The sequence below is a fragment of the Echiichthys vipera genome (assembly GCF_963691815.1).
Source record: "Echiichthys vipera genome assembly, chromosome: 13".
In the NCBI taxonomy this organism is placed as follows: domain Eukaryota; kingdom Metazoa; phylum Chordata; class Actinopteri; order Perciformes; family Trachinidae; genus Echiichthys; species Echiichthys vipera.
In genome coordinates this window covers 575,260-591,006 of record NC_139838.1, presented here as the reverse complement: position 1 = coordinate 591,006, position 15,747 = coordinate 575,260, and the positions used below count along the sequence as shown (strand labels likewise).

The window sequence follows — 15,747 nt, the reverse complement described above, 5'->3', positions numbered from 1 at the left end:
GTTACAAAAAGATGGTTATTGAGTGTCTACAGCAACTACAAAAAGAAGGGGTCATTGACAAGTCACAATATTACAGGCTCTATCCCCAGGACTCAACCCCCTGCTTATATAGACTCCCAAAAATCCATAAAGAAGGGGTCCTGCTCAGGCCCATTGTCACTAGCATAACCTTGGTCAATTACAACATTACCAAGCACATAGCCAATATCCTGGCACCACGAGTGGGCAACATCCCACACCACATCCAAAATTCCATAGACTTTGTGAACAAAGTCCGAGACTTAAAATGGATCCAGATGAAACCATGGTATGGTTCAGCTATATTCCAACCATGAAGGGTCTGGCCACAGCAAGAGAGCGGCTCACACAGGGCAACTCCTTACACAACCGAACAAATCTCAAACCAGACCACGTTTGCAAACTTCTGAATTTGTGCCTGACCACCACATATTTCCAGTTTAATGGCACTTTTTACAGACAAAAACACGGCTGTGCTGTGGGTTCACCAGTATCCCCTATTGTGGCAAATCTATACATGGAGGACGTAGAGGACAAGGCTTTGAACTCCTTCAAAGGAATACCACAGAGCCATTGGTTCAGATATGTGGACGACACATGGATTAAGATCAAATCCAAAGAGGTGCAAACTTTTACCGAACATATAAACTCAGTGGATAGAAACATCAAGTTTACCAGAGAAGAAGTCAAGGGCAACAGTTTGCCTTTCTTAGACTGTGACATCCATATGGTGAATGACAGGAGCCTCAACATTGGGGTATACAGAAAGCCCACTCACATTGATCAATATCTACTGTTTGACTCCCACCACTGATTGGAACACAAGCTTGGAGTTATCAGAACCCTGCAACACAGAGCTGATAACGTACTCAATAGGTCACAGGCCCAAGGGGCCCAAGCACCTCGGAGAGAGACTAGTACATCCCAAAGACAGAACACCACACAACCACAAAAGCAATCTGGTTTATGCTGTCCAATGTAACGAGGAATGCAAAGATCTCTACATTGGAGAAACAAAACAACCACTGCATAAACACATGCCCCAACACAGGAGAGCTAACTCCTCAGGCCTGGACTCTGCTGTCCACTTACATCGAAAAGAGAAAGCCCACTCCTTTGATGACAACAATGTCCACATCCTGGACGAAGAGGACAGATGGTTTGAAAGAGGAGTAAAAGGAGCCATCTATGTAAAAGTAAAGAAACCATTGCTTAACAGAGGAGGAGATCTAAGACATCTCTTATCTCCAATTTACAATGCTGCCCTTTCATCCCTTCCCAGGAGATTCAACAATCTAACTTTAAAGAACAGCTGTTCACAAATGGCCTCCTGTGATTCCAATGGCTTGTCGTTATGACCCAATAAAGCACTAACGAAGTCGAAACCTACTTCCCACCAACAACTGTCACTCCAATGGCAGTCGTTGGCACTTGGAGCAGAAAGGGTTCCAGTGACATCATCGGCCTTGTGAAAGGTTAAATACCTGGATCTCCACACCAGATAGTTTGACCAGTCCCAGCCTGGTCAGATGCATACATGAACTGATGAAGCCTCTTGGATGAGAGGTGAAACGTCGTCCTAGACAAATAACCAAGTCCAGTTGCTTTGACTGAAATTGCTTTGGGGAACTACTTAGGCTGTTGTTGCTGCTACTACTACCGCTGTTCAAGGCTGGTCAAATTGGGGAACTGCCCTTGGTCCCGGACCATCAGGGGACACAATGGTCCCAGGTCTGCTTATCCCAACAGGAAAACAAAAACAAGAAAGAAAGTTGTAAATTTGTTTGGGAATATTCTCCAAAACACACTATAGATACAAAACGCAAATTTTTTTCGGGACATATTGTGCTTGCAAGTTTCGTATTCCAAATTACAGATGTATTTAATCACTCAACAACCGATTGAGGGTAAACGGTAAATGGCCTTTCTAGTCTCCTGACCACTCAAGGTGCTTTTACACTACTTGTCACTTTCACCCATTAACACTGACATTCATTCTAATGGCAAACCACATTCACACACCCATGCGCAGCACAAAGAGCAAAGAATGTTAAAAATATTTAGAGCTGGAATATATAAAGCTAAACAGTATTTTTAGCTTACAAGGTAATTAAAATATAGGTTCATTTGAACATCATTATTAATTAATATATAGCACAGACACAATTTAATATTGGATGGTTATCATATGTTATGATTTCACACACAGGATGGCCCAGTAACTTCACACTCAACACTGCACAAAGAGTGTTGTATGGCTGTTTAATGCTGAACTAAAAAAAAGGCTCTGCTGTATATTAGTGGTGACTGATGCTTTTCAAAGCCTACATCTGACAATACTAGCATTGAGGAAATCTGAACACATTGCTACAATACCATATGATCAATATGTATTCTTCAAATGTTTGTCATATTCTATTTATGGTCATAGGATTGTATTATCTGAAAATCCAGTTTGGTTGGAGAACTGCAAACTTTTAAACAACTGTAAACAATCAGTAACTGGCCCATCATGATCATACTGAATTTATAATGTCGATGAATATCATGAAGCCATCCCTCTCCTCTGTTTCTAGTCAATTAAATGAAAAAGTAATTTAGTATTTTCACCACAGTACATCACTAGCATCACCATACCTGTTGTTATTGGTCAGCTTGACGTTGTGTGTAGGCATCAGGACCTTGCCATTCTTCAGCCAGATAAGGTGAGGTTCGGGCACACCCTGGGCAACACAGGTGAACACAGCACTGCCCCCTGCTGGTTTAGACACAGACTGCGGCAACTGCAGGAACTCAGGAGGAGCTAAGGAGAAACAGAGAAGGAGATGAGACAAGTTGCAGAAAACAATAAAAAAGCTAACGTGACAACAGCCGACAGACATTGAGACCAGACAGATAGATACATTTATTTAAATAATACATTTAAGATTTATAGTTTCTTAGAGGTCTGGTGGAGACAATTCTCCTGTAATACTATATGCATTGTCACCTAAAACAATGGGTTATATACTCTAACTTCCAAATACATCCAACTGTACATGTGAAGCCATGCAAGATGGCGCCGCGGACAGCCGCCTCGATTTGTTGGTGCCCATTGTTTTGTCTTGTTTTGTGTACAAACACATTTTTTTGCTCTGCTTCCAGGCACACTCTCACCAGAGAGGAGCTCATAATGCGCTCGGAATATTCCTCTCAAACGTTCGCTCACTGTGCAATGGAATAGACAAACTCCAGCTTCTGATGAGGAGTAATATGAACTTTTAGGGCGCACTCACACTGTCCATCCGTACCGTGCCCAAGCACGTTTCACAGCTAAAGTCTAATTCGTTTGACCAGTTTGAGTGCTACCGCACGCTTGCCGGCCAAGGCCCGTGTGGGAGAGGTGGGCTTTTGTAAAGTATGTTTGCACATGTACGAGCACGAGCACAAGCACGTAATTTTATGGGCACCTGTTCGAACATAGAAAAAAGAAGAACGGACCATGTGCGGACATTTAAAACAATGGCGGTGAAAGGTTCACGTTGGTGTGATGCGGAGGTGATGTGTTTACTGCAGATTTGCTCGGATGAAAATATTCAAAAACAGTTGGACAAGACGCACAAAAACTCAGAGGTCTATGGAAAGATTTGTAAACAAAGCGACACATCGCGCTGATGTCAACCAATGCGTGTGACGTGTTACGGTGTGATGACATATAGGCAGGCAAGAAGCATTCCGCCAAGGACCAGGTAGTGTGAGTACAAACGGCACAAAATGACGGGTGTTGTTTCTACATCAACAATGGCTGGTTCAATGATGTAACATTGATGAAGTGGCACGGTTCTCCCTTCCTGTAAACTTTTATTATTAACTGCAAGCCATTCTACCCTCCCTGTGAGATAGCTTCGTTCATTCTGGTCGGTGTTTACATTCCACCGGAGGCCGACCAGATACTGGACGTGGAGCGGACCTATCCGGACTCCTTAGTTATTTCAGCTCTACATTTAACACAATCGTGCCGGCTCTCCTTCAGGACAAGCTTTCAAAACTCAATTTGCCCACCTCCACCTGCCAGTGGATTATAGACTTCTTGACAGACAGGAGGCAGCATGTGAGGCTGAGAAAGCACACCTCGGACGCTAGGACAATCAGCACCGGCTCCCCCCAAGGCTAGGTTCTTTCTCATCTGTTTTTTTCCCTGTACACCAACAACTGCACCTTCAGTCATCAGTCTGTCAAACTCAAAATTTGCTGAGACACCACCCTCAATGGACTCATCTCTGGTGGGGATGAGTCTGCCTACAGGTATTACAGGATTGACCACCTGGTGACCTGGTGCAGGGAGAACAACCTGGAGCTAAATGCTTCCAAAACAGTGGAGATGATAATAGAGTTAAGTAAGACCAAAGTAAGACAATGAATTTTAGATCAGGACTCTGGGCTGGCCATTTCATTGTTTCAATTTTCTTAGTTTCAAGGAACTGCTTAACCTGTTTTGCATTGTGACAGGATTCATTGGAACATGAATTACCTCCACAGCTGCAATAGCTGTGGAGGTAAAGGCATGTTGAAGGAGGTTCATGAAAACATTTTCATTCACCCTGCGATGTAGCTGTACAAGAGGCTCAATTCCTGCTGCAGAAAACATCCCCCAAACCATGATACTTCCTCCTCCAAATTTAACTGACGTCTTTACACACTTACACAGTCTTTCCCCAGTCCTATGAACATTGTTAGCGGTCTAAAACCATGATAACCCAGTGTTAGGATCAGGAAGCAGAGTCACAGTTTAATACACCTCTCTGCACTGCCCTTATCACAGATGCCCAGGAAGTAGAGTGGCAGTTTTACACACCTCTCTGCGCTCCACGTTGAGCATTTTCCAGCTGTGCACCACGATCATATAAATTGATCAGATATGATCTGATATCAGATAACCATATTGATTTACTCTGTGTGACTGAAACCTGGCTGTGTCATGAAGAACATGTTAGCCTAAATGAATCCACTCCTCCCAGTCATATTAATACTTGTTCTTTGTCTTTCAAATTCAACCTGGAAAACTGTGCAGCCAATTATACTTGTTATAGTGTACTGTGCTCCTGGTCCGTACTCTGAATTTCTAAATGAATTCTCAGAGTTTCGGTCAAATTTAGTCCTTAAATCTGATAAAGTAATCATTGTAGGAGATTTTAATATTCATGTGGACGTTGATAATAATAGCCTTAGTATTGCATTTATCTCTCTATTAGATTCGATTTGTTTTAGTCAGAGTGTACATAAACCTACTTACTGTTTTAATCACACCCTCGACCTTGTTTTGGCTTATGGTGTGGAAATCAATGACTTAATAGTCTTTCCACAGAATCCTATTTTATCAGACCATTATTTAATAACTTTTGAATTCATATTACAGGACTACTCACCTCTGGGCAAAAGTTCTAGTTTATCTGATAGTGCTGTAATTAAATTTAAGGAAGCGGTTCCATCTGCATTTAATTTAATGCCTTATCCTAATATTCCAGATTCCTGTAGTAATGTTAATTTCTCTGAAATTGATCACCTTGTTGACAGTGTTGCAGGCTCACTACGAACAACACTCGACTCTGTTGCTCCTTTAAAAAAGAAAATAATAAAACAGAGGAAGTTAGCTCCGCGGTATAACTCACAAACCCGTGAATTAAATCAAGTACTGCGAAAATTGGAAAGTAAATGGCGCTCCACTAAATTGGAGGAATCTCGATTAGTTTGGCAAGAAAGTCTAAACACATACAGGAAGGCCCTCTGTAATGCCAGAGCAGCCTAATACTCATCTTTAATAAAGGAGAATAAGAACTAGATTTCATTTCAGCACTGTAGCCAGGCTGACAGAGAGCCACAGCTCTATTGAGCCATGTATTCCTATAACCCTCAGTAGTAACGACTTCATGACCTTCTTTAATGACAAAATTATAACTATTAGAGACAAAATCAACTCGCTTGGCACCAATTTTTCTTCAAACACAGGAACCTTAGAAACAACTGTACGACCTGATATATTCTTGGACTGCTTCTCTACAGTTGATCTTAACAAAATACAAATATGTGTAGGCTAATTTGAAGAGTGAGAGTCAGTCTCTATATGGCCTCACCTTGTACCACAAGTCGTCCTAGAGCAGTACGTCTCATTCTAGTGCCGGGCCGATTGGCAGCACACACATACACACCAGAGTGCTGCAGGGAAACATCTGAGATCATCAGATTCCCTGTCCCTAGAACCTGGATACCCTCCACCCCAATGGAACGTCCATCTAATGGAAACAGAGACACAGAGACATACAAAGATGTTTTTTGAGACAAAACTTAATACTGCATTTATTAATTAATCATCCTCCAATCATGTACATTCTATTGGAAATTTCCAGTGTTACCTAGCCTGCTCCAGGAAACAATGGGCCTTGGATTTCCTGTGGCAATGCACTCCAAGATGGCCGTCTGATGGATGGTGATGGTCAGATTCTGAGGTCCTGACAGGATGACTGGCTCCTTGTAGGTTCTGGGAGCATCACCTGGACATACGAAGGAAAACAAAAAGTGAATATGGATGAGATGATAAAGCGTCCAGTTGTATAAGCCTGCATTTTGGGATGTATACACATTTCCTGTCTCAGTAAAGGACTGCTTTATGGGAACATCTCGAGTTTTAATAGCAAAACCGGTAGAGATGTAGTGCAGTGACGACAATTACCTCTACAGGTACAACAACATTCCATATATCTTTACAGGTTAATACAGTGGGCTCTAGCTAAATAAACAAGCTAGAGCAAGACGGAACTGAACTCATACACCTTGTGCACTCCACAGAGGTATTTATATAACTGCTACTATATTACATCATATGCAACATTTGTATCCCCCTACCAGTGATGTTGAGCATGGCCTCATGGCTGTAGCGTGTGTTGGCTATGTTGGTGGCGACACAGCGAAAAACCCCTGCATCTGCCTGCCTCACGCCTGTCACCTGGAGAATACCCATTGGCAGCAGAGTGTATCTGGACAGAGAACACAGATATGGGTGTGGCTGAGGTACTGAAAATTATATAATATATATTATATAATTACTATATTGATCCCAACCTGGGAAATTGCAATGTAACAGCAGCATTACATACAGACACATCAAAACAGTAATATAAAAATACAACATGAAAGATACCTACAGATTAAAATGTATAAATAAGCGGTCTAATTGTAGTGCTAGGTGCTCCCGATGGTATTGTTCTGAAATGTTTAACTGTTGTTGTACAGTGTGATGGCATGTGGCAGGAAAGATTTCCTGTATCTGCCCCTTCGACAGTGGAGCCGAAGCAGCCTGTGGGAGAAGGTGCTCCGCTGTCTGGCCACTGTGTGATGGAGAGGGTGCTAATCATTGTCTATGATGGATAACATTTTGTTCAGCGTTCTCCTCTCCACCGTAGACTCAAAAGACTCCAGCCTGAGACCAAGTACAGAGCAAGCCTTCTTGATAATTTTATCAAGTCTATTGGTGTAGCTGGCTCTGATGCTGCTGCCCCAACACACAGCAGCAAAGAAAATGGCGCTGGCAACAACCGACTAGTAGAAGATCTCCAACATCTTGCTGCACACGTTGAAGGATCTCAGCTTCCTCAGGAAATAGAGTCTGCTCATCCCTTTCTTGTTCACAGTCTCTGTGTTAGATATCCAGTCCAGTCTGTTGTCGATCACCACTCCCAAGTATTTGTAGTCCTCCACCACCTCCTCCCTGATCGGGTGGCTGTGAAGGCATCTCTTCTTCCTGCTGAAGTCGATCACCATCTCTCTGGTCTTGTTGATGTTCAGCCTCAGGTGAATCTGTTCTGACCACTCAACAAAGTTCTCTACCAGTGTCCTTTACTCATCCTCATCCCCTCCCCTTACACATCTGACAACAGCTGAGTCGTCAGAAAACTTCTGCAGGTGACATGACTTAGTGCTGAAAGTCAGTGGTGTATAAGGTGAAGAGGAAGGGAGAAAGCACAGTTCCCTGTGGAGCTCCTGTATCACTAGCCACCATGTCAGACAAGTAGTCAAGTAGTCAGCAATCCAGGAGATCCTCGTGTCGTCAACACCCACCACCCGCAGCTTCTCACCCATGAGCAGAGGCTGAATGGTGTTGAAAGCCCTGGAAAAATCAAAGAATGTGATCCTCACAGTGCTTCCCCCACCCTCCAGATGTATACGGGCTTGTTGCAGCAGGTAGATGACAGCATCATCGACTTGACTAAATGGGGCTGAGGTGCAGAGGGTCCAAAAACGTCCTCACCTGTGGCCTCAGCTGGGCCAAGAGCAGTCTCTGCAGGACCTTCATCACATGAGATGTCAGGATGACTGGTCTGTAGGCTGCTGAGTCAGATGGCCTTGACTTCTTGAGGACCTGGACCAAGCAAGAGGTCTTCCACAGCAACGGGAATTTCTCCTGGCTCAGGTTGTACAGATGTCCAAGTACAGGTGACAGCTGGTTGGCGCAGGTCTTCAGGATCTTAGGTGAGATGCCAGCCTTTCGCTGATGTAGTCTTTCCAGGTGCCTCTTTACCTGGCCTGTAGTTACCGTTGGACAGGGGTTAGTGCAGATGTCATAGTGGAGGAGGAGGAGGGTGTAGGGGGACAGATGGATAGGTGTGTTACAGGAGAATGCTGGGGGGAAGGTCGAGCCATTTGGGAAAGGGTGGGTGTGTGGGGGGTTGGGGGAGTCGTAGGGTAAGCAGGAGGTGAGCTAAACCTGTTGAAAAACTGGTAATACTGGTTAGCTGTATCCAGGCTCCCAGATGTCTGCCTGTCTTTCCCCTTCATCCCTGTGCAGTGCTTCCTTCCTGCCCGCACATCCCTCACACTGTTCTGTTGGAGTTTGGCCTCCAGCTTTCTCCTGTAGTTGTCCTTGCACGTCCTCAGCATTTCTCAGATTTCTTGCTGGACTCTCCTCTCTGTCTCCTGACCTGAAAGCCCTTTTCTTATTGTTCCGGAGTGCCTTCAGGTCACTGGTAATCCAGGGCTTGTTAATGGAGAAGCGGTGAACGGTCCGGGCTAGCATGGTGGTGTCCTTGCAAAATATAATATAGTCCGTAACGCAGTCGGTCATCTTATCATCTTATCATCTTATTTATCTCCACGTACCACATAATTGGAACTTGGACGCTGCAATTTGGAATGTGCGAGTGCTGCCAAGTTTCAATGAAGCAAAATAAGATACACTCGCGGTACTCCCTCTGGGTCTTCTCCAGCTCTGAAAGTTCGTACATCTTATTCCCCAAAGACCTCATATTTCCCATTATAATCGCTGGGACCGCTGGCTTATGTCTTTTTCATTTATTTTTTTTCTTGTTCCAGCCCTGCACTCTGTCTGTCTGTCTTTGTCTCTCTCTGTCCATCTGTCTGTCTTTTCTCTCTGTCTCTCTCCTTTTCTTCCTCCCCAACCGGTCAAGACAGATGTTTGTCCTCCACAAAGCTGGGTCTGTCCGAGGTTTCTGCCTGTTATAGGGAAGGTCTTCGTTGACACTGTACTCAATGGGGGAATTATTAGGTCTATGTAAATCATAGATAAGTCATAGAGTGTGGTCTATACCTACTCTGTAAAGTGTCCTGAGATAACTTTTGCAATGATTTGACACTGTAAATAAAATTTAATTGAATTTAAAATTGAATATTCTTACTCAGGCCAAACTGTTTTAGGAGCCTCTTTTCTAAGATCTGGGACTGCATTGTGTTGAAGGCAATGAAAAATTAATAAATAAAAGTCTGGCGTGTGACCCGATCTGCTCAAAATGTTTGACAATCTAGTTAGGGTAACTGTAGCATCCTCTACCCCTCTATTTGGTCTGTATGCAAACTACATTGGATCTAGTGCCACTACTTTCAGGATCTCAAAGGATTTCATAACTACTGATGAGACAGCCATGTTGTAATGACAAGTAACACCCAAACTCACACAATGCAGGTTATAATACTGTAGGTTGCCAGGCGGTAAATGTACACTCTACAAATACACTTTAATGAAAATATTTGAATAATAGTCAAAAACGGTCATGACTCGCAAGGATCAACTGTAGCAAACTTCAGGTATTTGGAACATATTGAACTTACTACAGCTGGACAGTAGCCTGACTTACCACATGTACAATGTTGGGATAAAACCTGAAATCCGGTGCAGCTCCCCTTTTACTATCTCCACTGTGGGTTAGCACTGCCCAAGACAATTGTTATTGATTGGCAAACCTGGATAATCTGGATTTTACCGCAGTGGTTTCAAGTTTTTACATTTTTCTGGATATTTTGATGCTTTAAGCCTTGGCTTCCTACAACTATAAATTGGTGGGGCAAAATGTGATACTAATTAGAATAAAAAAAAGTATTTGTAGTTGTCACATATTGTGGTGTATGATACATGTGGTATATTGTGGTACATCATACAGATTAGTTTGCACAGTAGTTGAAGGAGCAGCAAGTTTCTACAATTTAGTGCATGTGTGTATGGCGTTACCTGTTGTCGGTGGTGTTGAGTGAAACTCTGTCTCTCTCCCAGGTGATGTTGGCCTCTGGTACTCCATTGATCTGACACTGGAAGCGAGCTACGCCTCCCTCATCCACAGACATGGACAGTGGGTGGGTGTGGAACTTAGGAAGAGCTAAAGAACAAACCACACAAAGAATGATGGGGATATTATTTGAAAAAAATTAAAGGAGTACAAAGAAAATAACCTTGAGGATGGTAAATGGGTGGTAAATGAGCTTGTCCTTATATAGCACCTTTCTAGTCTTTTGACTACTCAAGGTGCTTTTACACTACTTGTCACATTCACCCATTCAGACAGACATTCACACAGGGAGTAATTTGGGGTTCAGTGTCTTACCCAAGGATACTTCAACATCCACTCTACCTCTGAGCCACAGTCACACCAGATGTCATAAGGATGTTTGTTTAACTGTCAAATGTGGTTTGGTAGTTTAAAAGAAGTGGCATTTTAGCAGACAGGGAAGGTCTAACAAAGGTATACTTTTGGTTACATTATGGGAAATATAGGATCCAGTGGTTGTGGATCATACAAAGGATTGGTGGCGATGTTTTGTGGCATCTATCTCAGGCAGGATTTGCAAACTTGAAGCGAGTAAATCAAATTTTCTATTACTCCACTTTTCTTTCCAGGTATTTCCAACTTTGCTGAAGAGGACAAATGTGGAAAAGGAGATTTTACGTCAACCTTTTGTAGTTTGTATAGCTTCCAAAGCAGTTTCCAAAAAAACATTTTTCATTGTCGGATAGTAAAAACTTTTAAAACAGAGCGAAAAACAGGGCCATTTTATAATCCATATTCTGATTTAGCAATCTGTGCACACAGATTTCATATCATTATTATTCTTTGAAATAGGTGACCAGCAGAGGGCTCAGTGAATCAGGGTTGCAGAATTTTCGCAAGAATCACACACACACACACACACACACACACACACACACACACACACACACACACACACACACACACACACACACACACACACACACACACACACACACACACACACACACACACACACACACACACACACACACACACACACACACACACACACACCTCAGGATTCCTAATGACCTTGTGGCCATAGTCAAAAGGACCGTAGAGGATGGGTCTGCAATTGAGAACAGAGAGACCTCTGGATAAACACCATTCTCCTGGATTAACCATGAACAGTCTGATTGAAGGGGTGTGGTGGAGATGGTTATACTGCAGATTTGTGTGTGTGTGTGTGTGTGTGTGTGTATGCGTATGTGTGTGTGTGTGTGTGTGTGTAGCACATGCAGTGCATGTAATTTACAGGTTTTCCATAATGTGAGGATTTTGTGTCTAGGTGCTTGTTCCCTTTGACAACAAAGGATCAAAGAGTCAGAAGAGGACTTGGGTTGCCAAGTATTATGTAGAGGTGTTCACCATGTGAAGTATTTCAAACCAAATGGGATGTTTTGACAGAGAGGCAACATGTAGTGACTATAGGTGTGTATCCACTATGGTTGACTACCCTGAAGGAGAGGGGTCTATCTGGCCAAAAATGCCATGTGAGTCGCTCAGGAGGCTGTTTGACCAGGTATAAAGAGGCCCTAATCGGAGAGCAGAGATACACCTGATTGGATGAAGCTCTCAGGGGTATGTGATGTGTGGTAGTACAGACGCCACAACAACATGGCGAAATAGACTAGACACTTTTATTCGGTGGTGTAGAAGAACGCAGCGCAGAAAATTATCTGTGTATGAATTCTGGATTTAATTTTCGACCTGTGGTCCTTTGCTGCATGCTCCATACCTCTCTCTTTATATCCCACTTACACACACATACACACACACACACATACACACGCACACACACACACACACACACACAAACACACACACCGTACTTCAGCAGGGCTCAACAAACACTTTTACAGTGCCTTGAATATTTAATCTGTATTTCTCTTGAGGAAGAACGCGCCACTGTATCACTGATCAGCTGATCAGCGACGATCGATGATTCAGAGTGATACGTCACCTCCGGAGTTGTAAATCCCTCTCAGGCCTTTATTTGTGATGGAAACCCTGCGAGTGATAGGCCATTTCAGAGGGCCTGGACTGAAACTTTCCTGGAGGACACTCTACAGGGCTAATGGAAACATGCCTTATCTCTGGGACAACAATAAATAAATGCTCAAACAGGCACTACAGGCACTATGTATGAATTTAAAGAATTTTAGCCAGAAAAAGGATGTTCAAAGAGGCTAGGGGACGGCAGTAGCTCAGTCCATAGGTGACTTGGCTGAAAACCGGAGGGTTGCCGGTTTGAGTCCCTGTGTGGATCATGAATGGAGCGTGGACTGGTGGCTGGAGAGCGCTGGTTACTGGCAGCCCCCTCGCTCTATCATCTCTCCATTAATTTTCTGTGTGATTAGCTGCCTTTCCTTGACACTGTCTCTTCTTAAACAAATAGCTAGCTGGGAGATGTGTTATGAAAGTCCACAATGATTGCATGGAATTATTGGTGGTACTGTTCCAAGGCACATGGTATGGTATAATATAACAGTCATGTGTTGCACTGTCAAACACTTACATGCCAAATGGACTCTGGCCTTGCGGCTGACCAGCATGCCATAGCGATTTTGGGCAGCACAGTCGTACTCGCCCATATCCGCGTTGCTTCCCTCTCTGCGTTTCTGGAAACTCTGGAAGAACAGTGTGCCATTTGCCAGCACCCGAACCCGTGGGCTGTTAGGAAAAGGCACCCCATTTTTGCGCCATGTAACCATGATTGGTTCCTCACCCTGCACCTGACAGTCCAGCATGAGTGGGCGTTCCCTCACTGCGATCACATCATTTGGCTCCAGCAGGAAAGACAGCTCTGAGGCCAAACAGCCACCTGCAGACAGGAGAAAGAGAAAGAGCTGTGTGAGTAAAAATCTGCTCATTTATACAATCCAGGGGAATATTCAAACTCAGAAATGTAATTAGGTTCATGTAATCCCATTAAACCATCCTGAACATTGAGGAAGTGATGGTAGGTTCAGTAAACGTCAAGACTGTCAAATAAACACACAGCCATATTCCACACACACTCAGGCCAGTGTGTATAATGCTAGCTACCTACAGTTACTTTAACCCCAGATCAGACCAAAGATTTGCATGAGATGAGTTGAACTTTCAATTTCGCAGGTCTACAACTCTCTGAAACCTCCAAGTTCACGACAGTGGGACGAGACGGTGAATCATCTCCATGTCAAAGACTCTCTGTACGTCTGTTCTAACTTCTGACATTTAAGGCTTTTTTCATAGCTGGATATAATTTGTAGCATCATAAAATACAATGAAGACAGATGTAACGGAACAGCTTCGGTGATGATATGCTGGGTGTGTATATACTGGCCTAATCCTCCAGTCAGAGAAGACAACTTCTCCACTTGATGACTTTATTGACTTTTATCCAAATGAACAGGACACTGTAGGACACTGTAGTATGGTTGTGTGTGTGTGGTTTGTGACGTCTGCAGAGGACAAGAACAATAAACAGTATTAGTAATAATTACCTACTTTACAGTGGCATTAATAATAGAATAACATGTATTACAATAGACATGAATAACGTGACATACTGCAAATCACCAACAGGTGTCAGAGTAGGATCATTGAACAACACCACGGTGTGGTGCAACAGGCAGGTCAGGTGACCAAGCTAAACTGAGACAGCCCCGTCAGCTACCGGTCCGGTCAATTTGACACGCTAGCATCTATATGACAGCAGGCCGTCCATGTTTCATGGGGTTCAGAAAGGCTGTAAGATGGGCGTGTAAAGATGGCGCCGTGCCAGTGGCAGCCTATCGTAGCAGCTCCCGGTACTTCATAGTTTTTATTAAGGTTTTATTGTGTTTTTAGCGTATTTCTTTATTTATTATCTGTACCCTGCGCTGTGGATACACACTGTCCACACATCCAGATGTTGATCCAACTGTTTGGATATCTCTTAGTTAGTTTTTCGTGCTTTGGTCTCTCCTGGTGACTAGAAGCCGTGCCTGCTCTACAGCCGGCATTGTTTACAGTCGCGACCAGTACCAGTACCGAAGGAGCTAAGGAGGAGACGGCGAAGCTGCAGAGCAGGAGTTAAACGGAGGAGGAAGTTTAAACCCTGCATCCCGGCAGTTATTACTGGAAACGTAAGGTCCCTGGCAAATAAGATGGATGAACTGGAAGCGCTCGCCAGGACGCAGCAGGAATACAGAGAGTCCAGTATCATGTGTTTCACGGAAACGTGGCTACATGACCAGATACCGGACTCAAACACCACCATCCCCGGCTTCCACACGGTCCGAGACGACAGAGACACCACCGCGAGCGGCAAGAAGAAAGGAGGAGGGCTCGCCGTGCACGTCAACAACAGGTGGTGTCACCCCAGGCACATCTCCGTGAAAGACCGGTTCTGCAGCCCGGACATCGAGCTCATCGCGATCGGACTGCATCCATATTATCTGCCATGGGAGTTTACCAACGTCATCACCATAACTGTTTACATTCCGCTATCTGGAAATGCAGATGCAGCGTGTGACGTCTGCAACGATGCGGCCGCGGCACTACAGACGAAACACCCGGGAGCATTCGACATCATCACAGGTGACTTCAACCACGTCTCTCTCTCATCCACTCTCCCAACGTTTCAGTAAAGAGGTCCGCTGCTACCCAAATAACAAACCAAGGGTTACCAGCGATCTGAAGGCCCTACTCAACGAGAAAAAGAGGGCCTTCAGGTCAGGGGAACGTGCAGAACTCAAGCGTGTTCAGACAGAACTTAAACACAGCATCAGGGAGAGTAAGGAAAACTATAGGAGAAAACTGGAATCCAAACTGGAGAACAATAACACCAGGGATGTATGGAGGGGGATGAGTGAGATCACTGGCTTCCAGAGGAAAGGAGGAGGAACAGCTGAGGGAAATGAACAACGTGCAAACAAGTTTAACCTGTTTTTCAACAGGTTCAACCTCAGCTCTCCCAGCAGCCTCCCTGCTGCTCCTCCGAGCAACCACCTATGCATGCGCAGACAGTCCGTCAGTATCTGCATGGAGCAGTTTGCTGTGATGTGTACTCCTCCCAGCAGGGAATTCACAACAACAGAGATAGTTAGATACTTGCTACAGCTGCATTTCTAGTAGAGATGAAACAGTGAAAATTATTATTATTTTCCTGATTCACTGTTTTGTTCTCCATTAC

The 15,747-nt window shown here is 44.0% G+C and overlaps 1 protein-coding gene across 1 annotated transcript in view; it reads right to left on the bottom strand.

The window, feature by feature from the left end:
• Positions 1-13,393, bottom strand: part of LOC310955905 (immunoglobulin superfamily DCC subclass member 3-like) — a gene marked incomplete at its 3' end in the record, with an annotated part of 31,366 nt that extends 17,973 nt beyond the window's left edge. The window contains exons 1-6 of the mRNA XM_083925986.1: positions 13,105-13,393; positions 10,511-10,655; positions 6,898-7,028; positions 6,408-6,545; positions 6,129-6,287; positions 2,656-2,821 (exon numbers count right to left, since the gene is read on the bottom strand). Coding sequence (XP_083782112.1) covers positions 2,656-2,821; positions 6,129-6,287; positions 6,408-6,545; positions 6,898-7,028; positions 10,511-10,655; positions 13,105-13,336 — 971 coding nt within the window. The 5' untranslated portion in view covers positions 13,337-13,393. The remainder of the gene's footprint in view (positions 1-2,655; positions 2,822-6,128; positions 6,288-6,407; positions 6,546-6,897; positions 7,029-10,510; positions 10,656-13,104) is intronic.
• Positions 13,394-15,747: the final 2,354 nt, after the last annotated feature.